This window comes from Somniosus microcephalus, chromosome 21 (assembly GCF_052327205.1).
Source record: "Somniosus microcephalus isolate GS21.2 chromosome 21, FLI_Smic_1.0, whole genome shotgun sequence".
Lineage (NCBI taxonomy): Eukaryota > Metazoa > Chordata > Chondrichthyes > Squaliformes > Somniosidae > Somniosus > Somniosus microcephalus.
Genome location: NC_141007.1, coordinates 68112948 through 68139144, shown reverse-complemented (window position 1 = coordinate 68139144; position 26197 = coordinate 68112948). Strand labels below are relative to the sequence as shown.

Below are 26197 nucleotides of genomic sequence, written 5' to 3'. Positions count from 1 at the left end.
CTCATTAATTTCTCCAGTACTATTTTTTTTTACTAATACTAATTTCTTTCAGTTCCTCATTCTCGCTAGACCCTTGGTTCTCCACTATTTCCGGGAGGTTTTTTGCATCTTCTTCCGTGAAGACAGACACAAAGTAATTGTTTAATTTCTCAGCCATTTCCTTATTCCCCATTATAATTTCTCCTGTCTCAGCCTATAAAGGGACCCACGTTTACTTTTATTAATCTTTTCCTTTTTACATACCTATAGAAGCTTTTAGTCTGTTTTTATGTCTCTCGCTAGTTTACTCTCATTCTATTTTCCCTTTATCAATTTCTTGGTCCTCCTTTGCTGAATTCTAAAATCCTCCCAATCCTCAGGCTTACTACTTATTTTGGCAACATTATAAGCCTCTTCCTTTAATCTAATACTATTTTAAATTTCTCTTGTTAGCCATGGTTGGACCATTTTTCCCCGTCGTGTTTTTATACCTAGTCAGTTTCTTAGTAAAGCTTTTAAAATGTGCCCATTAGTATCCTTATGCCTATAAAAACCGTAATTTTAAGAGCTTCCCCAAAGGCCTGCAAATGGGCACAATTAGCAGAAACTTGCAATGATGATTAATCAATCTTGGGACGTGGTCAGTTTTGTGGGTGGGGCCGACTTCCAGCACGTTGTTTTTTATATTAGCGCAAAAGATTGCAAAACTCTATGAGCTAGAAATTCGGTTGGTAGCGCCAGCGATTAGCGCCTAAAGAGCCCGAGAATTGGGGCGTTACCCAATTTTCGGGCGAGCGCAGTGAATATAGCGCCACCTCCCATATTGAGTATCCTTTTAGTGCCGGCACTAACTCTTTGCGCGCGCTCGCGGGCAGATCATGACGTCATTTCAGTGTGCAACGCCTTTTTGGCGCCCCGGACCGGATATTCGGTAGTGCCCGCAACCTTTCCGCCTGGCGCTATTGGTGACAGTTGGATGGAGCGTTCCCAGGCCCTTCTCGGACTTGGGGGGCGCTATTTAAAGGGGACAGCACTAGTATAAAAGCTGCAGCCATTTGGGCTGGCCATTCTGATCGTTGCTGGAGAGAGTTGCTGACCTTCTGTTGGACAGTACTTTTCTCATTGAGCCTTTGGAGGCACTGGCAGCTTGAGGGCCCGGCTCCCGAGCTGGTGATGCAGCATCTGAAAGCAGGGAGGCGGAAGAGTGGCTTCAGCAAAAGGACAGCTTGGCAGCAAGGGATGCCAGATTGCGGCAAGTCTATGACATGGGTCCACAGTGAGAAAGCATGCTGGCGGGGGGGAACAAGTGGAAGGAGACAGTTGTAAAAGGTGAGAACCTTACCACCACTGTCGACAATGGGGTTGGCAGCTGCAGTGGTTACAGGACCACTCAGACGTCCTCCAAGAATCTGGTGGACTCTCTCCTCGAGATCCGTGAGAGTGACCACTTGTGGAGGTCCTCCACCGGTGCGAAGCTGGTCTTTGCCAATCCTCGCCAGTTTGGACTGCAGGGGAAAGGAGGGGAAGTTATGTTACCTGATGCCCTGAGTGATCATCTCATGCCCCCCATGGTGCAAGAGCCCTTACATGATGCCCTGAGTGATCATCTCATGCTCCCCATGGTGCAAGAGCCCTTACATGACGCCTTGAGTCAAATGTGCATGTGTGTGCCCAGAAAGGGCCATGGGTGCTTGCTGGCAGATGGCCAATGGGGCACAGGCCACCCTGTAGCCATAAAGTCAGGTGCAAATGAAGGAATGCAGAAGTTTGCAGAAAACCCACCCTCACGAACCAAGTGAGGTCGTTGAATTTCTTTCTGCATTGGACAGGGCTCCTGGTCACCATGCTGCTGGAGTTGACCCTCTGGCATACATCCCTCCAAGCTTGTCGGTAGTCCTTATGATTCGGCCTCCTGCCATTGTCTGGGTAGAGAACATCTCGCCAGCGCTCCACTGCGGCCACCAATTGCTCCAGAGCCTCATTGGTGAAGCGCTCTGCTCTCTGTCTCACCTTCTCCATCTGGTCCAAGTTTTTAGCACCAGAGAAGGGCCTGCGCCGATTCTGAGGCCTGCAAGGCGCAGAGTGTGGATGCTGAAGCTGACTGACCCACCCCTTTAAGAGCTGGCCGGCGCCTGGAAGTCTCGTGGTCATCGGTAATTGAGAGCACCTGTGCTGCGCCCGTCCGCTCCGATATTGGGTTACGCCGGAAGTTTAGCGCCTTAGGAGTCCCGTGTAACGCCTGAATTCGCGCCTCAATCACCTTTAGGGGCGATGCAACCCAATATCGCGCCAGGTGGCAATAAGTTGCGTCTGGCTATAAACTTTGCGCTGCGCCAATTCTAACGCCCCAAGCGGGGCTATACCCAATTTCTAGGCCTATTTGCGCCGAATGTAATTTGCGTGTAAAATTGTGATATTTTGCGCTGGTTTGGCCGATTTTGAGCGAAATACGCTGAAAAAAACTGCACAACCTAGAGGAAACTCCAGGCCAATATTTTTAAATGCACGTAACAAGCATTTCGTTTTGGTGTGATTGATCCATATACATGTGGAATCACTAAACTGTGACAAAGGACCACTGAATAAAATGCCAAGAATGAATACAGTACATATCGTAACTGAACAAATATTTTGTATCAGTCTTTACAATAGAGGACACTAAAAATATCCCAACACTGGACAAACAGGGGGCTATAGGGGGGGGATTAAAATCACTAAGGAGGTGGTACTCGGTAAGATAATGGGACTAAAGGCGGATAAATCCCCTGGCTTACATCCTAGGGTCTTGAGAGAAGTAGCGGTAGGGATTGTGGATGCATTAGTGGTAATTTTCCAAAACTCCCTGGATTCAGGAAAGGTCCCAGCAGATTGGAAAACTGCTAATGTAACGCCCTTATTTAAAAAGGGAAGTAGACAAAAGGCTGGAAACTATAGCCCAGTTAGCCTAACATCTGTGGTTGGTAAAATGTTGGAGTCCATTATTAAGGAAGCAGTAACAGGACATTTGGATAAGCATAACTTAATCGGACAGAGTCAGCATGGTTTTATGAAGGGGAAGTCATGTTTGACAAATTTGCTCGAATTCTTTGAGGACGTAACAGGGTGGATAAAGGGGAACCAGTGGATGTGGTGTATTTGGACTTCCAAAAGGCATTTGACAAGGTGCCACACAAAAGATTACTGCACAAGATAAAAAATCACGGGATTGGGGGTAATATACTGGCAGGGGTGGAAGATTGGCTATCTAACAGAAAACAGAGAGTTGGGATAAATGGTTCATTCTCGGGTTGGCAATCAGTGACCAGTGGTGTTCCGCAGGAGTCAGTGCTGGGACCCCAACTCTTTACAATCTATATTAACGATTTGGAGGAAGGGACCGAGTGCAACGTATCCAAGTTTGCCGATGATACAAAGATGGGAGGGAAAGCAGTGAGTGAGGAGGACATAAAAAACCTGCAAAAGGACATAGACAGGCTAAGTGAGTGGGCAGAAATTTGGCAGATGGAATATAATGTTGGAAAGTGTGAGGTTATGCACTTTGGCAGAAAAAAATCAAAGAGCAAGTTATTATCTAAATGGAAAGAAACTGCAAAGTGCTACAGCACAAAGGGATCTGGGGGTCCTGGTGCATGAAACACAGAAGGTTAGTATGCAGGTACAGCAGGTGATCAGGAAGGCCAATGGAATCTTGGCTTTTATTGCAAGGGGGATGGAGTATAAAAGCAGGGAAGTCTTGCTTCAGTTATACAGGGTACTGGTGAGGCCACACCTGGAATACTACATTTTGGTTTCCATATTTAAGATATATTTGCTCTCGAGGCAGTTCAGAGAAGGTTCACTCGGTTGATTCCGGAGATGAGGGGGTTGACTTATGAGGAAAGGTTGAGTAGGTTGAGCCTCTACTCATTGGAATTCAGAAGAATGAGAGGCGATCTTATTGAAACATACAAGATTGTGAAGGGGCTTGATCGGGTGGATGCGGTGAGGATGTTTCCACTGATGGGTGAGACTAGAACTAGGGGGCATAATCTTAGAATAAGGGGCTGCCCTTTCAAAATTGAGATGAGGAGAAACTTCTTCACTCAGAGGGTAGTAAATCTATGGAATTTGCTACCTCAGAAAGCTGTGGAAGCTGCGACATTAAATAAATTTAAAACGGAAATAGACAGTTTCCTAGCTGATAAGGGAATTAGGGGTTACGGGGAGCGGGCAGGGAAGTGGACGCGAGTCTGGGTTCGGATCAGCCATGATCCTATTGAATGGTGGAGCAGGCCCGAGGGGCCGTATGGCCTACTCCTGCTCCTACTTCTTATGTTCTTATGGTCATCAGCAAGTATTCATAAATGGTCCTTCCTCTTCCTCCCCAAGCCACCTCTCCATGTCCCATACTTTCTCCAGCAATACTGGCTGATGACCAGTATCCAAATTTCTCAGAATGCTGCTCTCTAGCTACCTACTAGCTTTGCAAGAGAAGACTTGCCTTCCAACTCTTTCTCAACCTTCCTATGGAAAAACACTCGACCTCTGCGCAATACACAGCAACATGGTTCAAATAAGAAATTTGCAAGCATGTCCGCACCCTAAAATCTTGTGATCTGCACTTTTATCCCTTTAAAACCTACTTTTTAAAAGCTAATTCTGTCCCCTCCTCAAGGTTCCGATTCCTGACTGGGTGCTGGCTGCCATCCGTATTGTGCGAGCCTAGACAATGACTGTTGACAGGTTATCTGAGCATGGAGGGCATTATAGCCAAGCCCAATTCTGTCTTCACCTGATGTTCTCACATACACTTTTGCTGGATAGTGATTAGGAGTAGAAACCCTGGCTGTTTTTCCCTCTCTTTCCTTTAGACAACAAGACCTGATAGGGTTAGGGTTAGAGATCAGCACAAACCAGGAACTGAACCTGTGAATTATATGACTGAGATCTGCACTTGGAATAGGAAATGGCTTGGTATTTTTGAAACCGTTCTATATTTTTTAGCCTATCTTATGACAACATGGGGTCACATTTCTAATTTACAAAAGGCAACATCTCAACAATTCTGATGCCAATAAGCTCTTCCATTTTCAAATCCTCTACCATTGGAACGAATCTGTTAATTCTTTCTCTGCATTTATAAAGGAGGCCTTGATGAAAAATCATCCCCCAAAAAATCTTCAGAATCAGTTTTATTATCCTCACCCATTTTAAAGATGAATTTAATCTGGGGACTGGGTGGCTCAGTGGGCTATCAATCTGTCCTTACAATCCTGGGACCTGTGTTTGAGTCCAGCTAAAACTGATGGAGTGAAACTCTCCAGTCCCTGCCAGGCACAAGAGTCGCAAGTGAAATAAGTTTTAATGTCAACCTAGTTTCTATTAAGTGTGACTTCATAGCACGAAACAGGCTGTAATTCAACACAAATTAGAAGTTGGCTGTCTGATCCAGACAATCAGGTTGGCTGATGTGGGAAACAGAATTATCAAATCGATGTTGAGTTCTGAATTTGGTGTTTTAAAATACACTGCTGGCATGTTATTGAGGGATCTTTACTCTAACTGGTGTACTATAATTTATCAGAGTGCATACTGACATGTTATGTGCCAAAAAGCATTCCATTCCCCAGCAATAGCACTCCTCACTTTAAAGAGCACAAAAATTCATAAATAAAAACTAAAAGTTTAGAAAACGCTTTAACAGGTATCTGAATGGTCACACCATAAAACTGTCAAGAAATGCAGCATAACAGACACCAGGTTTACTGTGCAGCTAACTTTCAGAAGATGTTACAGGATTAGTACAAGAACTACATTAATATACAGTTTACAAAAGAACCAAAATAAGTTACATCCGCCCCATCCCCAGATTTGATTCCCAATCTATGCTGCGTTAGCTCACTTCAACCAGATTATCAAAGGGGACACAATAACTGGTCTCAGCACCTCTCAACTAGGAAGAGGGGAAAAAGCACCTCCATAGTCAAACAGCCCGCTGCCGCTCACTGTCTGGGCTCACAATAAGAATAGCCACTTGACCTACAGAAGCATTTGCAGCACAATATGTCTTTAGGAGAAAATGGAAAACTTTTTTTTGGATTTACAATTGGTCACTAACAGATTAAAAAAGAGTTCTGTTGAGAATGAGATTGATGAGGAAGGTTCCCCACAGTAACCATCCATGATAATTACAGGACTAAGATCTTAAAGGGACAGTGGCTGTAGATAATTCTTGCCGCCCCCCTCACCCTACCCACCAAATGTGAATGATGGCAATAGTTTTTGTATGTGGACGCTGAGTGAGCAGGAATGATAAGAATGTGTTAAATATCTGGGTAGGAAAGGGAAAACAGCCAAATGCTTACATTTTACCAAGTACCTGGTGTTATAAATCTCTCATTCATCAAGAAACTACTCGTGAAATAACGCTGGACGGCCAGCTGGTGGCGCCATCCAAGGAGTATAAATACTCGGGCGTGGGCCCAGCTTTCCAGGGACATTTTGTAAGACAAGGAACTAGTGAAGTACAACTAGACCTCCATGTTCTGAAACAAGTTGATTAAAGCCTTGCTTTATACTCAAACCAAGTGCGTAGTGAGTTTTATTACATCAACTGGTTACTCAAGAAATTTGCCTGCATTAAAATTCTTAAAACATGCAGTCCAAATTAACCCCAAGACTCCTCAGCGGTAAAATCTACTGCATGGTGTCTCATAGCCATATAGACCAATCAATTGGTGTCAGTATCTCTTGGCCAGGGTCAACACTCCCGATTGCTATCTAGAAACCTCTATGGCATCGACATTGACTGCGGACAGAATTAGGCTTAGCTTCAGCTATGATGTCTGCCGATGCCAAGTGCTCCCCTCCCCAACATTCATCCAGGCTTACATAGGAAGAATAGCTGTTTGGATTAGGTACCGGAGCTGTACATTTCCATGGGTGTCAGCAGCCCAGTATAAATTGTCGACTTCTGTAAAAGAGAGGTAGAAGAGAACAGCTTTGTTCTCTCTCTCTCCAATCTTCTTCACAAAACTCAAGTTACAAACATATCTCTCGCCCTCTCCCCCCCGCTCGCTCGCCCTCTCCCCCCGCTCGCTCGCCCTCTCCCCCCCGCTCGCGCTCTCTCTCTCTCCCCCCGCTCGCGCTCTCTCTCCCCCCCCGCTCGCGCTCTCTCTCTCTCCCCCCCGCTCGCGCTCTCTCTCTCTCCCCCCCGCTCGCGCTCTCTCTCTCTCCCCCCCGCTCGCGCTCTCTCTCTCTCCCCCCCCGCTCCGCCGCTCTCTCTCTCTCCCCCCCGCTCGCGCTCTCTCTCTCTCCCCCCCGCTCGCGCTCTCTCTCTCTCCCCCCCGCTCGCGCTCTCTCTCCTCTCCCCCCCGCTCGCGCTCTCTCTCTCCCCCCGCTCGCAGCGCGCTCTCTCCCCCCCCGCTCGCGCGCTCTCTCCCCCCCGCTCGCCTGCGCTCTCTCTCCCCCCGCTCGCGCGCTCTCTCTCCCCCCCCGCTCGCTCTCTCTCCCCCCCGCTCGCGCTCTCTCCCCCCCCGCTCGCGCGCTCTCTCTCTCCCCCCCCGCTCGCGCGCTCTCTCTCCCCCCCCCCGCTCGCGCGCTCTCTCTCCCCCCCCGCTCGCGCGCTCTCTCTCCCCCCCCCGCTCGCGCGCGCTCTCTCTCCCCCCCGCTCGCGCGCTCTCTCTCCCCCCCGCTCGCGCGCTCTCTCTCTCCCCCCCCCGCTCGCGCGCGTCTCTCTCCCCCCCCCGCTCGCGCGCTCTCTTTCCCCCCCCGCTCGCGCGCTCTCTCTCCCCCCCCGCTCGCGCGCTCTCTCTCCCCCCCCCGCTCGCGCGCTCTCTCTCCCCCCCCCGCTCGCGCGCTCTCTCTCCCCCCCCCCGCTCGCGCGCTCTCTCCCCCCCGCTCGCGCTCTCTCTCTCCCCCCCGCTCGCGCTCTCTCTCTCCCCCCCGCTCGCGCTCTCTCTCTCCCCCCCGCTCGCGCTCTCTCTCTCCCCCCCGCTCGCGCTCTCTCTCTCCCCCCCGCTCGCGCTCTCTCTCTCCCCCCCGCTCGCGCTCTCTCTCTCCCCCCCCGCTCGCGCTCTCTCTCTCCCCCCCGCTCGCGCTCTCTCTCTCCCCCCCGCTCGCGCTCTCTCTCTCCCCCCCGCTCGCGCTCTCTCTCTCCCCCCCGCTCGCGCTCTCTCTCTCCCCCCCGCTCGCGCTCTCTCTCTCCCCCCCCGCTCGCGCTCTCTCTCTCCCCCCCGCTCGCGCTCTCTCTCTCCCCCCCGCTCGCGCTCTCTCTCTCCCCCCCGCTCGCGCTCTCTCTCTCCCCCCCGCTCGCGCTCTCTCTCTCTCCCCCCCCGCTCGCGCTCTCTCTCTCCCCCCCGCTCGCGCTCTCTCTCTCCCCCCCGCTCGCGCTCTCTCTCTCCCCCCCGCTCGCGCTCTCTCTCTCCCCCCCGCTCGCGCTCTCTCTCTCCCCCCGCTCGCGCTCTCTCTCTCCCCCCCGCTCGCGCTCTCTCTCCCCCCGCTCGCGCTCTCTCTCCCCCCGCTCGCGCTCTCTCTCTCCCCCCCGCTCGCGCTCTCTCTCTCCCCCCCGCTCGCGCTCTCTCTCTCCCCCCGCTCGCCGCTCTCTCTCCCCCCCGCTCGCGCTCTCTCCCCCCCCCCCGCTCGCGCTCTCTCCCCCCCCCGCTCGCGCTCTCTCTCTCCCCCCCGCTCGCGCTCTCTCATCTCTCTCCCCCCCGCTCGCGCTCTCTCACCCCGCTCGCAGCTCTCTCTCTCTCCCCCCCGCTCGCGCTCTCCTCTCTCCCCCCCGCTCGCGCTCTCTCCCCCCCCCGCTCGCGCTCTCTCTCTCCCCCCCGCTCGCGCTCTCTCTCTCCCCCCCGCTCGCGCTCTCTCTCTCCCCCCCGCTCGCGCTCTCTCTCTCCCCCCGCTCGCGCTCTCTCTCCCCCCCCGCCTCGCGCTCTCTTCCCCCCCCGCTCGCGCTCTCTCCCCCCCCCCCGCTCGCGCTCTCTCCCCCCCCCGCTCGCGCTCTCTCCCCCCCCCCGCTCGCGCTCTCTCTCTCCCCCCCGCTCGCGCTCTCTCTCCCCCCCCGCTCGCGCTCTCTCTCTCTCTCTCCCCCCCGCTCGCGCTCTCTCCCCCGCTCGCAGCTCTCTCTCTCTCCCCCCCCGCTCGCGCTCTCTCTCTCCCCCCCGCTCGCGCTCTCTCTCTCCCCCCCGCTCGCGCTCTCTCTCCCCCCCCGCTCGCGCTCTCTCTCCCCCCCCGCTCGCGCTCTCTCTCTCCCCCCCGCTCGCGCTCTCTCTCTCTCTCCCCCCCGCTCGCGCTCTCTCTCTCCCCCCCGCTCGCGCTCTCTCTCCCCCCCGCTCGCGCTCTCTCTCTCTCCCCCCCGCTCGCGCTCTCTCTCCCCCCCGCTCGCGCTCTCTCTCTCTCCCCCCCGCTCGCGCTCTCTCTCCCCCCCGCTCGCGCTCTCTCTCCCCCCCGCTCGCGCTCTCTCTCTCCCCCCCGCTCGCGCTCTCTCTCTCCCCCCCGCTCGCGCTCTCTCTCTCCCCCCGCTCGCGCTCTCTCTCCCCCCCCCGCTCGCGCTCTCTCCCCCCCCCCCGCTCGCGCTCTCTCTCCCCCCCCGCTCGCGCTCTCTCTCCCCCCCGCTCGCGCTCTCTCTCCCCCCCGCTCGCGCTCTCTCTCTCTCTCTCCCCCCCGCTCGCGCTCTCTCCCCCGCTCGCGCTCTCTCTCTCTCCCCCCCGCTCGCGCTCTCTCTCTCCCCCCCGCTCGCGCTCTCTCTCTCCCCCCCGCTCGCGCTCTCTCTCCCCCCCGCTCGCGCTCTCTCTCTCCCCCCGCTCGCGCTCTCTCTCTCTCCCCCCCGCTCGCGCTCTCTCTCCCCCCCGCTCGCGCTCTCTCTCTCTCCCCCCCGCTCGCGCTCTCTCTCCCCCCCGCTCGCGCTCTCTCTCTCTCCCCCCCCGCTCGCGCTCTCTCTCCCCCCCCGCTCGCGCTCTCTCTCCCCCCCGCTCGCGCTCTCTCTCTCTCCCCCCCACTCGCGCTCTCTCTCTCCCCCCCACTCGCGCGCTCTCTCTCCCCCCCACTCGCGCGCTCTCTCTCCCCCCCGCTCGCGCGCTCTCTCTCTCTCTCCCCCCACTCGCGCGCTCTCTCTCTCCCCCCCACTCGCGCGCTCTCTCTCTCTCCCCCCCCACTCGCCGCGCTCTCTCTCTCCCCCCCCCACTCGCGCGCTCTCTCTCTCCCCCCCACTCGCGCGCTCTCTCTCTCCCCCCCCACTCGCGCGCTCTCTCTCTCCCCCCCACTCGCGCGCTCTCTCTCCTCCCCCCCACTCGCGCGCTCTCTCTCTCCCCCCCCCCTCGCGCGCTCTCTCTCTCCCCCCCACTCGCGCGCTCTCTCTCTCCCCCCACTCGCACGCTCTCTCTCTCTCCCCCCACTCGCGCTCTCTCTCTCCCCCCCCACTCGCGCTCTCTCTCTCCCCCCCCCACTCGCGCTCTCTCTCTCTTCCAACAACAACATGCCCTCAAAAAAGCCTGGGCACCGCCGGGCACCCCCAGCTAGTATGTAATAAAATACATTGCTTTACCCTTATCGCACAAATTGCAAAATACTGGATAATTAGTACTAAATACAAAATATAAACACAAGTACAATGACAGTAGAGAATCGTTAACATTCATAAAATAATCCTGATGCTGTAGCTCCAAAGACTTAAAAATGGGAATGATTTGCAGAGACAATTCCCATCCAAAATATTACATCATAAAAGGGAAATAGCCGGCAAATGGTTTAAAAGAAAGCCACTTTTCTAACCTGTTCTTAATTATTCTTTGAACAATGTGGTCTGTAGTGAGATCATTACCACTATGGATGGATTTGAAGATGTTGCGTCGTTTAGGTTCCTGCAGCAAAAGTAAAATACAATGAAATCAGGAAAGAAAACGCAGACTCGAAGGGCAAGTCACACAAATAATAATTTAAATCCTAAGTGTAGTCACTTCTGCAATGTAGGAAATGCAGCAGCCAATTTGCGCACAGCAAGCTCCCACAAACAGCAATGTGATAATGACCAGATAATTTGTTTAGTGATGTTGATTGAGGGATAAATATTGGCCAGCCCACTGGGGAGAACACCCCTGCTCTTCTTCGAAATAGTGCTGTGGGATAATTTACGTCCACCTGAGAGAGCAGATGGGGCCTCGGTTTTAACGTCTCATCTGAAATATAGCACCTCCGACAGTGCAGCACTCCCTCACTACAGCACTGAGTGTCAGCCTAGACTTTTGTGTTCAAGTCTCTGGAGAAGGGGAAGTGGAGAGGGAGACGAATAAAGGCAGAGCTCAATGATAAAATAATGATCTTTATTATTTAAATATATATTAGAGTTCAGAGTGACAAGTCTCAACTTACAGCATATGGGTCTGAACCATCTTTATCAGCCATTACTTCTGTCTTTCCATGACAGACTAAATCAACCTGGAGAGAAAAGAATAGTCTCCTCAGTCCTTGTAGCGATTAATCATAACTGCAATGAAATGCTTGTAATTTTTTTTTTATTTCTGTGAAGACCATTAGCAAACAGTTCTCACAGCTCATTCATCACTTCATATTCAATAAATTAATAAGTAACAGCAAACAGTTTGGATTTGGCCTGGTGCTTCAAGGCTCAAGTCCTTTGATGTCACTAATCTTTTCATCTTCGTTCTTCCCTCCTCAGCAAACTAGAAAACTAAAATATTTTCAAATCCTTGAAGGTTGGAAGGAAGATAGGATAGATTTTCGGCTCATCTGTCCAGTAAATCAACATGGGACCTTAATAACACAAATTAGCCACAAAAGAAACTTTAAATGTAATGAAATACTACTCAAACAAAATGCAAGATGATTTCTTAAGTGGAGTGTAAAGCTTTGAAACTAATGATCAGTGAGTTCACCTGTGGGACCTGTGGTAGAATCCAATTGAGGTAGAAGTGAAGGCAGTTTCCCCGACAGTACGAAAAGGACCCAATAAGCTTCAGCAATCTAAATCAATCTCAATGTTGAAGACCTCAGCACAATATTTATCAAGTTTAACATTACTGTACTGTGGAAACCCTAGAAACTCAAAAACATGCTGCTAGAATAGAGGGTTAAAGCATATTAGTAATAATACTAGGGTAAATTAGCATTCTCTCCAACATAGGGTGCAGCTGATGCAGTTGGAGCATTTTCCTGTTCACCAGCCTGGTCAATCCCTCACCCTGATAAGCAGAGATACATACAAGAGAAAAACTGTATTGTGAGGTTTCTTCAATTACACCCCAAATTTAATTTCACTACACAATGTACAAAACTTTTCATATTGTAACATGATTTCTACAGAACGGTTGATGCATTTTAGTTGTGTATTCCATGGGTTTCAATTCTTATAAGTCATAATTTAAAGTTGCAGAGTAATTGTATTCTTTACATAGATGATTTTTGAGGCTGAATTGTTTATGAAAACTTTGGTTCTAGAAGTTACTGTATGATAACTTCAGCAGCAGTTGCATGCCAAAATAAAAAGCATAAATTAGTTGTACGGTTGTAATTTATTTAAGACAACTGTGAATGAAGCTGTATTCATTGGCCCAGTATTTAATAAAATACAGAAGCCCGGATTTTGCAGTGGTGATGATGGCGAAATTGTCAGCGTTCGTCTTAATCCCCTTCTGAAACTGATCGTAACTTCAGGATTTAGCGCATGCGCAGATAAATGTGGAAATCCTGAAGTTGCAGTCAGTCATTCCCTGCTCCGCCACAGGCTGTGCCGTGGAACTCCCCATAGCCGGCAATCAGTGAAATCAGCTGAACTGACAAAAACTTAATATCGCTGTTAAACACCCCATAAAATGTTAAGCCTTGTTGAAATAGGTGTAACTGGGATTTTAATGGCATATTGACTGCTGAACAACCGTTCTGGCCCTGAAAAACTAATTTTTTATATATATGGAATGTCAAATTTCTCCATTATGATAAAAATGACTAGATTTTTTAAATAATATATTTTTTAAAAGTTTGCATGACATTTCAGCTTCTACCTAAACCCCATGTGTATGTCTCAATCTTTATTTCACGCTCTAAATTTTTTAAAAAGTGAAATGATAATCAGTTCTTTTTATTTCCTGGTTTGCTGTCTGTGAGAATTATGCAATGTGATTGGCTGTTTAGACAGCTTGATGACATCACTGCTGCTGTACGCTAGGGATCCCCCTTTGACAGCACTACAATCAAATTAAGGTAGAGTAAGCTAAAGTTTTCGTCACAGAGATCGCAAGATCTTTGTGGGCAGCTTTCTTCGAGGTCAGTGGTGATTCAAATCAATCAAAATCAAATCAACTTTTATTGTCATTGTTAGTGCATAAGTGCAGTACAACGAAATGTAGGCTTGCGGCTCCCGAGAGTGTACATTTAGATTAAGACATTTAAACATTCAACATACATTTGGCTTGTAGTATATTAACATAAACATAACCATAATAAAGTGCATTGGCAGATGTGCAGGCTTTAGAGTTTATTTGTGGAGTTCAGTAGGATGACAGCCCTGGGAAAGAAGCTGTTCCTAAATCTGGTCGTACGGGTGCGAATGCATCTGTAGCGTCTCCCAGATGGCAGGAGGGCGAACAGACTGTGGCTGGGGTGGGTAGGGTCTTTGATGATGGACCGTGACCTCCGTAGACAGCGTTTCTGGTATATGTGCTCTATGGTCGGTAGCCGGGTGCCGGTAATGCGTTGGGCAGTTTTGACTACCCGCTGCAGGGCTTTCCGGTCATAGTAGCTACAGCTGCCATACCATACTGTGATACAGTTCGTCAAGATGCTCTCTATTGTGCAGCGGTAAAAGTTAGAGAGGATCAGGGGTGACAGGTTACATCCCTTCAGCCTCCTTAGGAAATATAGGCGCTGCTGGGCCTTCTTCACCAGAGAGGAGGTATTGAGGGACCAGGAGAGGTCTTCCGTGATGTGGACTCCGAGGAACTTAAAGCTGTCCACCCTTTCCACCACAGCCCCATTGATGTGGATGGGGGTGTGACTTCCACCTTTAGACTTCCTGAAGTCCACAATGATTTCTTTGGTTTTCTTGATGTTAAGGGCCAGATTGCCGCTGGCCCTAAATTCCAGGCCATTATATCTGATTTTCCACCAACAAGCTCATCTTGGCAGTATGAAGAAGGGAAGCATAAAGCAAGAAGTTAGTTTCTTACATGTGATGGGGGATGTGGGGGAGTCAATACATTTTAAAAAGGCTCCTTAAAATTACATATTTCTTATCAGTTTTCTCCCCTCCCTCCTGAAGGGTTTCAACTCCATGCTGTGCATGGGCATTGGTCAACCTCAGATACTATAATCAAATGGCCATTAATCATCCTCAACAGTAACTGCTGGCAGGCTATTTAACTGCACAGGGCATCACAATAGATCCTAATCTGGACATTACACAAACAGATCTAGCAAATGTTGCTGGATAATGGTCAGGTGCAAAAACCCTGGTTGATTTTTAATCCTGTAAGTTAGGGGCACTGAGGCCTACTTACTACGCCAGCTGAGATCAACTTACTACGCAAGCCGAGATCAACTTCGCACAGAAAAGTAGCGTTAACATTTCAGTTCTATGATTCTTTGTCCATAGATCTGAAAAGTTAATCTTTTATTCCTCTATCTACAGATGTTGTTTGGCCTGCTGAGTGTTTCCATGATTTTCTGCTTATATTTCAGATTTCCAGCATCAGTTTTAGGTTCAGTTTTAATGCAATTTGAATTTATAGAACTGGGATCCTCAATACAATGAACTGGGCCATTCCCTGAACCACTACTATAAATCCATGCCCTCAGTGTCCTTCACTCACATTATAGATGTGCAAGAATACATTTTTACAAAATGATTAAATGGACATAGAACTAAATTCAGTAAAAACGGAATCTTTAGTTTGCCCTCCTTTCTCCTCCCCGCTCCCCCCCCCCACCCCCATGTTCAGTGGCGTCATACAAGACTGCTATAGTATGTACAATTTTGTCTATTTTGTTAAAGTACAATGCTGAACATTTATGATTACAGTTTGAAGTAGTTGCCTAATTTTAATTTGTCTGGAAGGGGCATAGAGAAATTTCAGTTTATATTTTTGGTACTGAAACTTGAAAGTGTTCTACTGTACATCTAGTCTCTCCCCCCTTCTTTTGAAGCACAATTTAGCAGGTGCTCATTTACAAATCATACTACAATCACTGCAACATAAGTACTTTGAATTCTCTGAAGTTGCAATCTACTGTCATTAGATCGAGTGATACAGGGGGAAGAGGATGTACCATTGATTAGAGGAATGGCGGTATTTGGTAACTTCACATCGCATGCCCTCCAGTGACCATTGACAAAGTAGTAGAAGCAAATTACTTGCTCTTAGCCACAAACGGTGAGGGGATACTGCAGAAGAAGGAGAAAACAGGAAACAAAAGGGTTGATTCATTCCTTTAAAATATCTGGCAACACATACTAAAATCTGACACTGTTGGAGTTGTGTGGCAGATATTGTGCACTGCACTAGAATTTAAAGGGGTATTGGAGTTAATCTGTACTTCAATTAATGATTGAAGGTTTGAAATCATAAAGCAGATCTCCTGCAATGTTGCTCATGGCGAGTTGGAGGCTATACTGTTCCATGTTATGTAATGTACTATGCCACTGATTTTTGATGATTGTAATAAAAACATGATTTGACTTTAGAGTATTGCGAGTTAGTAAAATCTTGGACAGGAATTCTATAATTGTGTTCCTATTGGGGGAAAAAAGAAACATCGTTTGAATAGAATTTCAGGTTTGCGATTCTGAATTTTTAAAGATTGGATTTCAAAAAGCTAAAATTTAGCCATGATAATTTGAAAAGTTTGGAGGGGGAAGAAAACATTAGATGGGGAAATTACACAGTTAATCTAATTTAGTGCAATTTTCAGTTTAAATAATCATACCTTGAAGTGATCCAGCAAATCTGCAGTCACAGAGTAAGGAGCGCCTATCACCACTTCGGACACATACTGAAAGAAAAGTAAAGCAAAAAAATCATTGTGGCAAAATATAATGAAGCAAAGTATAGAACTGGCTCACAAATTGGAATACCAGAGCATGATTGAAAAATATTCATTGCATACTCAAATCCTGACCGATTATAAACCAACACTATACTCACTCTACAGGCCAGTACACTGAGTGTCCTCTCATGCACATTCATAATTGGGTAATTCTTTCCCTTGTATCGGTTCACTTCCTGCAAAAGAAAGATGTTTAATAAAATACCAATGCTCAATTTCCAAGCTTAGACTGGATATAACAAACAGAATCAAGCACTTATCCATGAGGCAGAAGGTAAGCGCATACATTATCCTAAACTAGCTGAACGAGAACAGAGAGAGACAGACAGACAGATGCACCCACACAAAATTTACTAACTTGATTTAACCTCCATTACAATTCCTGTCCAATCATGCATACAGGAAACTTTCTGATATCCGGCACTGATGGGACCGAGCTGGTGCCGTACCATCAAAAGTGCCGGACATACCAGCGTTAATGTTGAGAGATACGGAACTGAAAAGCTCCGTGTGAATCAACAAACCCTGTTGCTTAGCAACAGCTTCAAAACAGTCGGCTGCAGCTGCAAGCGTCTCTAGCTGAAGCTGTTGCTATAGCTACAGACCTTGCAGTGCCTGACTGGGGAAAAAAAAGCAACGAGAACTAAAAAAAAAAAACTTATAGAAAACGGCTCCTGATTTTTGCCGTTAGATCGAGTATTCCGGAAATATAACCTCCGGATAAACCAAAGTCTCCTGTAGTTAAGAGTTCTCTTTCATTAATAGCACTTGATAGAAGGGCACATCAATAAACTGCATGTTAATGGAGGCTAATATTCCACACAAAATTTTCCATTGTAGTTTATTGTGCAAGTGCTTATACGTTAAACAAAGAGATTTTGGTAACGAGTTGTAACTTATGAATCTGCTTCCTTTCTGTACCATCACAAGAATTCAATTGATTTAATATGATTTTTGTATATTTACTGCAAGGGGGTCGGGACAGAGTAGATAGAGGGAAACTGTTCCCATTGGCAGAAGGGTCGAGAACCAGAGGACACAGATTTAAGGTGATTGGCAAAAGAACCAAAGACGACGTAAGAAAAAACTTTTTTACTCAGTGAGTGGTTAAGATCTAGCAGGCACTGCCTGAAAGGGTGGTGGAGGCGGCAGATTCAATCACGGCTTTCAAAAGGGAATTGGATAAGTATCTGAAGGAAAAAAATCTGCAGGGCTATGGGGAAAGGGCGGGGACTAGCTGAAGTGCTCTTAGAGAGCCGGCACGGGCTCGGCGGGCCAAATGGCCGCCTTCCGTGCTGCAACCATTCCACGATTCTATGAAAGCAAGTAGTGCAAAAACATGGAAACAGCAGATTTTAATTTATAACAGGGCAGTGCATGATGTTAACATTACTTAGACTCAAGCAGAATATGTACTAGTATTCTCACAATAAAATGAAGGCATAGATTGCAAAACTACACGACAGAAAATTATCCACATCAATAGAAGTTTTTGCTTCCTCCGCCTAGAAATTAATTATGGCATTAAAGATAAATGTGATAAGAATATACACTTAGGATACATACTTAAATTGAGTAAGCTGTACCTACCTGGTCAAAATGCAGACCAACAATAACATAAGGCATATCTGCCAACTTGTAGACATTTTCCAGAAAGTCTACATGACCAATATCTTTACAAATTGTAAAGGAATGAAAAGTTGATAAGATTTATTTAATAGACCATAAATCAAGCATGTTTGAACATTAAACAAAATTAACTCTCAGTAAGGATACGAAACAAATCAAATGCTCCTGCCACATAGATTATAGTATCATTTGGTTGAGGCTCTTTTCCAGAAGCAAATTGAATAATTTTTTGGGATGTCTGCAAAAACTGAGATACTCCAGTCCATGGGCTGTGACCTTTTGGTCCCTTTAATAAAAAAAAACAGATTTACTTTAGGTCACTTGTAGTGTCTTAACTTAAAATTCATTAAAAAAAAAGTTTGTATCTTAACTGCAAATACCCCCACATCAGATACCTTTCTTACCTCAAAATAACCTTCCCAAGCTTCTAAGCAAAGATCCTCTTTAGCAGGCTGCTAGGTGGTGCAGAAGCAGGCTGTACTAGGATAATTGTTCACTCTACTTACAATGAACTCCAAAAAGCAGCCAAGGTGCTGAGGTAGTTCTTTGTACTCAACAAGAGGAAAATTAAATGATGTGATAAGCTGAGAAAACTTAAAACTGAAGAGAGTAATTTCAAGTTGCTAAATTTTGAAATAAAGTGTCACCTAGCACAGCAAATGTGGATCAGATTACAAGAGTCAAAAAAATCCGTGCGTATCAATTTTCTGCTTTAACAAAGGGATATGACCTTGGTACCAAGGAAAGGCTGCTGAAAATAATGCTATGAATGTGCTAAACAAGTTGAATGCTTTTCCTCATTCCTACCCTTGTATCTTAAGTGACTTGTTCACAATTTGTTATGGGCCACAAACTACTTTAACAAGGTTAACAGAATTTAAAAGAACCATTCTCTCCCCTCCACAAAAACTGGAAATGCATCCAACACATTTAGTAGTAAATTGACAGCGACTACCTAAAGCCAGGAGCTATATGTCCTTAAGACACCACTTGTAGTGATGGTAGGGAGAGATGAAAGTGCTAAAAGAGATTAAATCAATTTTTGAAAAATCCTACAGAATTATTCTAAGGAGATAAGACATTATGGTCTTGGTCTTTGTTACTAGTGCGGACATGTAAAAGATCAAGGAACTTTTATGGATCTCAAAAAGAAATCAAAACCCAGAAGTTTTGTATTGCATTGGGCAGCTGCAGTCCAGGAAGAATGCGTACAACTACAGTATCAGAAGATTTCGAATCATTTCAGCATGAAGTATTTACAAATGCATTCTTCCTTGCTGCATTCTGGTAAGCCATTTGGTAAACTGAAATTAGAAATCTTTAAATGCTTGGTTTCAAAATTGCATTGAAAAGTTTAAAAACTATACATCAAATAAAAATGAAAGTCTGCAGCTTTAAAGTAAGCCAAAGGTAGATTACCCTATGTACTATGAATGTACAATAATTATAAACTCGTTTCTAATGGTCATCATCTGCAGTACATTTACAGCTCCTATCTCCACCCATCCCACCCCCCCCCCAACCAATTTTTGACTGAAAGCCTCTTGTACCATTCCCTAACCAAAAGGCCTGTGACATGTTAAGATAGGATACTTTTAAGCCTTTGTTTGAATTATTCTTCAATAGGCCACAAGGAGATGCACAACAGCCGCAAGGCAACTTCCAGGCCGATTTCCTCTCCATGTGCTTTTGTTTGGCCCCTCGCTCAGGCAATTTCTGAGATCAGTACCATGCCAAATGGAGGAAATTCCTGATTGAAATCTGCATCCTACCACTTGGTAGCACATTCACACCGGGGAATCTTGAACTTCACATTAAGCAGTCCATATATCTATAGCTTTTGTTACTAGAAAATATTTACGTAGAAAGAATAATCCACAGTTAAAATTTTGTGAACCTGCCAATCAGATTTGAAATTTGCAAAGATTTATACACTCTGAAAATAATGCTATCAGCAGACAGGACAAAGTGGTGCATTTGCATATAGCTAACTTGCAGTACAATTTGTGCAGTGTCATATGAATGCAGATCTGGAATATCATATATTATTGCATCTCAGCACAAGCTGTAAAATGCTTTCAGTGCTTTAGTTTTCCAAGTACGGAGCTAAAATTTGCCTAGATGTAACAAGCACATTGCAGAGCAAGATGTTCAGAGCAAACAACCCAAAAGCACCATCTAGTGGAAATATCTAGTCACAATCAGACTGCAGTCACACTTGTTTAGGCTTAATCGTTTCTCCAGTCGGAACCTACATACATTTTGTCTCCAGGATCACGCAAGCTAAATGAAGCTTTTTCATGGCTATCTTTACAGAGGAAATTACGAATGTACTGGACAGGAAAAGACCATTACAGGTCACCTGATGGAGCAAAGCCCAGAAAACTTTGTACACAACTCTTAACTCTCTTATTTTCAAAACTTTATTAGCAGTCAAAAATATACTTCTATTTAATATGAAAAACATGACATTGAATGAATATTAACAATATTTCTATATTAAATTTGCTGTGTAATTATCGGTACTTATTTAGACATCACCATTCTGTGACATGCAGTCACACCTGCAGCTGCACACGTCTCGCATCAAATGGAGCTTCACAAGCTCCAGAAATACCAAATCCTCCCAACCTCTACCTATATTTTGTCCTGACTTCCTGTAGTCAAACCCTGGGAAATCCAATAGTAATTTATAAAAAAGCAAACTTTAAACATATTTTCATACCAGCCAAGAGTGCTTTTTAGTCAATAATGTCAGTTATATATATAACCTCATGTGGGAAAAAAAACAAATGGCTCAATTTGTAACTAGTTTATTATAAATGTGTAAAACAAAATTTGGGCTTTTTGTAAGGTCAGCGAGGTATAGAACATTGTTGCTTGGTCTGATAAAATTCTGAAGACAGCCGAGTATGTAATTTGTAAACATGAACTTTCTGCAGCATCACAATCTATTTTTGAACTTTGCTGTGCTTATTTTATCACTCCAATTGCATATTTTCTTCTAGCAACTTGATTTTCATTGATATGCCCTTTTCCCTAGTAGCTAGGCACCCAACTGTGAAACACCTCTGGAATCCCATGGCACCGCAACTTTTCTTTGCCTTCCACTCACCGATTAAAATGTTAAAATAGTCGACTGAAAGATCCTTGTACCAATTGGACTTTATAGTGGCAATTAACCTGAACAGGACATTCTTTTATTAGGACTATTTTATTTTTGAGTTTGGTCATTTTGCTTTTCTTAAAAAAAACAATTATTGATCATTTTCTTACAGGTATTTTTATGATGCAGAGATCTTTTAGCAACATTTAAGAAGTTGCCAGTGTTTTGATAAATTGATCTACTGCTCAAGTCTCAAGCATGTGAATTGGTGCTCATTTATAAAAAAGTAAATTAAAATACAGAAAAAAATGAACATGAACAAACTAAAACATGCAAGGAAAGAGAAAAAAAAGCTGAAATGATACCTTGCCAAAGTTGTCAGTGTGCTCCTGGTAATCCGAATTTTTTTCCTGTAGAGAAGTTGGGGGAAAATATATATATATTTATTTTAAATGGTATAATCTCATACTATTAAAGTTAAATTTATAACCTTTTCATTCAATAAAAGGCAACATTTTATTTGCATCTCTTCTCCTGAGGTTTGTACAGAATCTAAAGATTTCAGGCGGACTTGCCTCCTTTAGCAGCCATTCACTTTCAGCCCGTTATTCTTGTGTTGGTCTGAAAGCAGTACGAATTCCACAAAAATCCAAGAACTGAAATGCATAGCAGCAATTTAATCCAAGGAGGTAAAAGTCCTTTTAGTTCCAAGAAGAAAAGTTTAAACTCCTGGATATATAATGCCTCATGAAAAGAATAGGCAGGCAGAACTCTTCTCCATGCCTCTTTTTTAATGAGAGTAATAATTTAACATTTAATAAAGCAAAATAGAGGAAGATACTGCTCAATAGTGGGCCCTGCCGTACATCCAAGTTTATACTTTAAACTACCCCAAGCACACAATTAGATGTTCGAACAACTTCTCAAATGCTCAACATTTAAAGAGAGAAACTTTAAATCAGCCCTCATTGCAATAAAATGTCCAGCTGGACAGTACGTGTGAAATTTGTGACAATTGAATACAGAGAACTTTGTAGTCTAAATTCAGATATTGTGAATAGTACAGATCATTAAGGTCCTAATCCTGCCAATTCCAACTTAACAACTGCTGCTTGTAACAAACAACAAAAACATTCCACAGTTCTAACCAGCCACTAATGAGCATGACTCCCCCTTCTCATTCCTCCTCATGAGCATAACCCGAACAAGCTTCCAGAGAGAGCAGTGGAAGCAAAAACCCAGAATCATTTAAGAAATAACTAGATGCTACAGATATGGGGATGTTAGCATCTCTTTGGATAGATGAATTAAGGTGGGCTGAATGGCCTTCCTCATCTCCAATTATCTTGTGATCTCCAAATTCTCCCTCCTCTCTACAGAGATGCAATTGCTCCATTCATAGTTCCCTCTTTTGATAGGGCTCAGAATGGAAACAGGGCAAAGTAAGACTTGTATTTGCTTCCAGCTCCATCCCTATTCCATTACACTGAGCATAGAAGCATTGGTGCTGAGCACCACCCTGCTGCAGGATTCCATTCAAGTACGCTGGACTTTGCAATTTTTGTTAACTTGTGTAGTGCACATTACTGACGACTACACTTTGCAGAATATTTTATTTCAAAAGGTTTTCTTCTCAGTATGCACGCATGGTTTTGCTGAGTTCAATACATCAGAATTAGACAAACCACTTTTCATAAATTGTTGAATATTAATTTGGTACATCTTCCCATTGTGACATTTCGGCCTTGGCTTTACTCTCCACACTTGTACTAATTGTATTCACTTCATTACTTTATGACAGCAATACCATCTGGCTATTTGTATCACCCTTCATAATTCTACTTAACATTTTAATGCACAAGGAAATCAATTTTCAAAGCAAATAACTCGTCAAATATTCGTCTATAACATCTGCTGACAAATTATTTTTTCGATAAATAGAAATACATTTTCATCCAAAAAACATCCGATTAAAGCAACTGATATTTTTCCTTATTATGCTGCTTCGTCAGTTTTAGCATACTATGATCTAAAACACTCAATATAAAACTCATTGGCTTTCACAATTTAAATAAACACGTAATGCCAAAATTAATAACACTTGCCACTGATGAGCTCAGAATCCCTCCTGTATAATAGACTAAAATATTAAATTATACATTTGACTCACAATGTTGCTGTGATGAGCTTTAGTCAGGAGCAGCATTCGGCCAACCAGGTCTGTAGTGGAAACCCCCTGTGTACGTTTACACTCTCTGAAAGGTTTTTAAAAACAGAAAAGGTTTGTTACCCACATTTCTCATTCAATTAATCCATAAAGACTCCACCCCTGCATTAGCTCATCTGTTGCTGAAACCCTCACCTGTGCCTTTGTTACCTCTAGACTTGACTATGCTAACACTCTGCTGGCTGGCCTCCAGCTTCCACCCTCCAGAAACTTGATCTCATCCAAAACTCGGCTGCCCGTGTCTTAACTCGCACCAAGTCCCGTTCACCCATCGCCCCTGTGCTCACTGACCTACTGTGGCTCCCGTTTGACAACGCCTCAATTTTAAAATTCTCATCTTTGTTTTCAAATCCATCCCAATCATTGTAACCTCCTCCAGCCCTCCAATCCTGGCCTCTTGCGCATCGCCGATTTTAATCGCACCACCACTGACGGCCGTGCCTTCAGCTGCCGAGGTCCCGAGCTCTGAAATTCCTCCCTAAACCTCTCCGCCTCTTTCCTCTTTTAAGACGCTCCTTAATACCTACCCCTTTGACCAAGCTTTTGGTCATTTGTCCTAATATCACCTTATGTGGCTGGGAGTCATATTTGGTGGATAACGCTCCTGTAAAACAACTTGGGATGTTTCACTACTATAAATGCAAGCTGTTGTTGTAGTAAAGTGCAAATTCTAGTTTTAATATGAACTGTAAGGAGTTTATTATAGACAGCATTAACTTTTTCACTAACTGACGACATTCATTCTGATTTGTGTCTGTGTATGTATGTTTATATCCATATAACAGTTTAAGAAACTGTTTCTTTCTTTATAACAGTTTACAACATTCACAGCTCATCATAAGATAGGCCCACTTCTAACAAAGTATGAAAATACTGGAACTTGGCTTTTAAGTAGTATTGTTACCTGTATCTGCCTGTTTTCTTTACTTCTTCATAAGTATCTTTCCCATCAGCAGTCAAAGTAATATCATCTACAAAAAAAAATGATCAAAGAAAAATTTAGAATCGCCACTAGACTGCAAGACAACAATGGAACCAAACATCTAAGGAACTTTGTCTGAAACATATCTTTCATTTGAAGGCTGTGGGAAAATGTGACCAGCTTCAAGTATTATATATATATATATATATATATATATATATATATATAAATAAAAGAGCTCTTCTGTCTGTCTGTCCCGATGTCTGTCTGTCTGTCTGTCCGTCCGTTCTCTATACGTTTGAAAGTTACAGAGCGTACCGATGCGTGCGTCGCCTCAAAAGAAAGCTTGCGATTCCGGACCGGTCATAGGCGTATTTACGTTTCGGCCGGACAAAAATCCCGCCCGCGGTATCCCAAAAACGTTCAGCGTTCCGCTCATTAGCGACCGTGTGACGTCGAGGTCCACCAATCGGACGGCGGGTTCCTTCCTACAGTGGAGTGTCGAGTGACTCGACGATTGACCAATCCTACGCTTCGGTGACCTGACCGGTCGACCAATCGGTGCGTGTGTGGGCGGGCCTTATCCTTCTGAACCGAGGTGAGTGGCCGCCATCTTGATTTTTCACCCCACACTTTCTGTGTGTTAGGGAACTAAGGTAAATATTTTAATGATGTGTTAGGGAATTAAATAACAATTTAATGAGGGGGGGGGGCCTCGGGAAATCGCGGGGGGGGGGGGGGGGGGGAAGAGCCTCGGGAAATAGGGGGGGGGGCAAGCCTCGGGAAATCGCGGGGCGCTCGCGCCGCCCGCACTGACCGCGCATGCGGCGCCCGCCCGCCCACAGCGGCCGTCCATCAGCCGCGCGATACGCGGGGGACCTCAGCTCCGAACCTCAGGCACTAGGCAGGGGGAGGGGCCGGAGAGAGGGACAGAGGGGAGTGGGGGAGGCGAGGGGAGGGGAGGGGAGGGGAGAGGAGAGGGAGGGATAGGACAGGGAGAGGGAGAGGACATGACAGGGAGAGGGGGGACACACAGGGGCAGGGAGACCAAGCGCCCCAAAATTGCCCACTGACCGCGCATGCGCCGCCCGCCCGCCCACAGCAGCCGTCCATCAGCCGCGCCATACGCGGGGGACCTCAGCTCCGGACCTCAGGCGCTAGGCAGGGGGAGGGGCCGGAGAGAGGGACAGAGGGGAGTGGGGGAGCGGGGGTGGGCGAGGGGAGGGAGGGAGGGAGACAGGGGAGGGGAGGGAGAGGAGGGGAGGGGAGGGAGGGATAGGACAGGGAGAGGACATGACAGGGAGAGGGGGACACACAGGGGCAGGGAGACCAAGCGCCCCAAAATTGCCCTCGCGCCCCAAAATTGCCCTCGCAACGCGGGGCTCCCCAGCTAGTATACAGATATAAGAAACAAGTGTATCAACATTATACAGCCTTGAATGACATAGAAATTTATTATTTTTGTTTCAGGTCACTTGACACAACATACCTCCATGGACACAGAAATCAGAGTTATATTTATCCAGGGTTTCAAGTGTTGTTACATATGGTGCTCCCTCAATGACCTCATCAACCCACTTAATCGCACGGACCATCTTGTAACGCTCCTCCTGTGTAAATACAGGTGGACCTTTGTGCTTGGCTATTTCCTCTGAAAACAGATTAAGGTGGCTTCAATTATTAGTAGTCTTAACCTTCCTTTCGATAAAAATAGGGGAAAAAGAAATTAATGGAATGATTACCAGGTGTATTCCACTCCCAGTTACCATTATCAAATGCACATTTAATATACTATGAAGGTCACATTTAAAGTAAAATGTACCACAGAACTGACATATGGTTCCAAATTTGAAGAATATAAATTTAACAATTTTAAAATAATTTTGCGTCATTGGTAAGTGCATTCAATGCATCTTACATTTTGATACCATATACAGAATACTGATCAATTAGAAACTAGTCAAGGCAGTACACAGATTAGAGATTAAACTCATATTTCAGTGAGTAACCCACTTCATCAGATTATTAGAGGTGACAAGAAGAGACACAAATAAAGGAAGGGGAGGAAAAAATAAACTAAAATCTCTAGAAAACACTTGTCCTTAATGTACACAGGAACTACAGGATCAATAGAGTTTCAGTGACTAATTTCAAACTAAGTACTGTTTCCATGCCATATATCAAAGTATTTGTTGATGTTAATGTGTTTATATATGCAGAACACACAAAAAATTAACGAGTCATATACAGAACCTTTAACTGTAATAAACTAGGAATGCAACACCTTTGTGGAAAAATA

The 26197-nt window shown here is 45.7% G+C and overlaps 1 protein-coding gene across 2 annotated transcripts in view; it reads right to left on the bottom strand.

The window, feature by feature from the left end:
* Positions 1 to 26197, bottom strand: part of pcyt2 (phosphate cytidylyltransferase 2, ethanolamine) — a 57353-nt gene that overhangs the window by 9646 nt on the left and 21510 nt on the right. For both annotated transcript variants that reach the window (XM_085963847.1, XM_085963848.1), the window contains exons 3-12: positions 25388 to 25549; positions 23881 to 23947; positions 22920 to 23004; positions 21115 to 21159; positions 17791 to 17929; positions 17605 to 17687; positions 16113 to 16190; positions 15895 to 15960; positions 11326 to 11391; positions 10729 to 10817 (exon numbers count right to left, since the gene is read on the bottom strand). In XM_085963847.1, coding sequence (XP_085819973.1) covers positions 10729 to 10817; positions 11326 to 11391; positions 15895 to 15960; positions 16113 to 16190; positions 17605 to 17687; positions 17791 to 17929; positions 21115 to 21159; positions 22920 to 23004; positions 23881 to 23947; positions 25388 to 25549 — 880 coding nt within the window. The remainder of the gene's footprint in view (positions 1 to 10728; positions 10818 to 11325; positions 11392 to 15894; positions 15961 to 16112; positions 16191 to 17604; positions 17688 to 17790; positions 17930 to 21114; positions 21160 to 22919; positions 23005 to 23880; positions 23948 to 25387; positions 25550 to 26197) is intronic.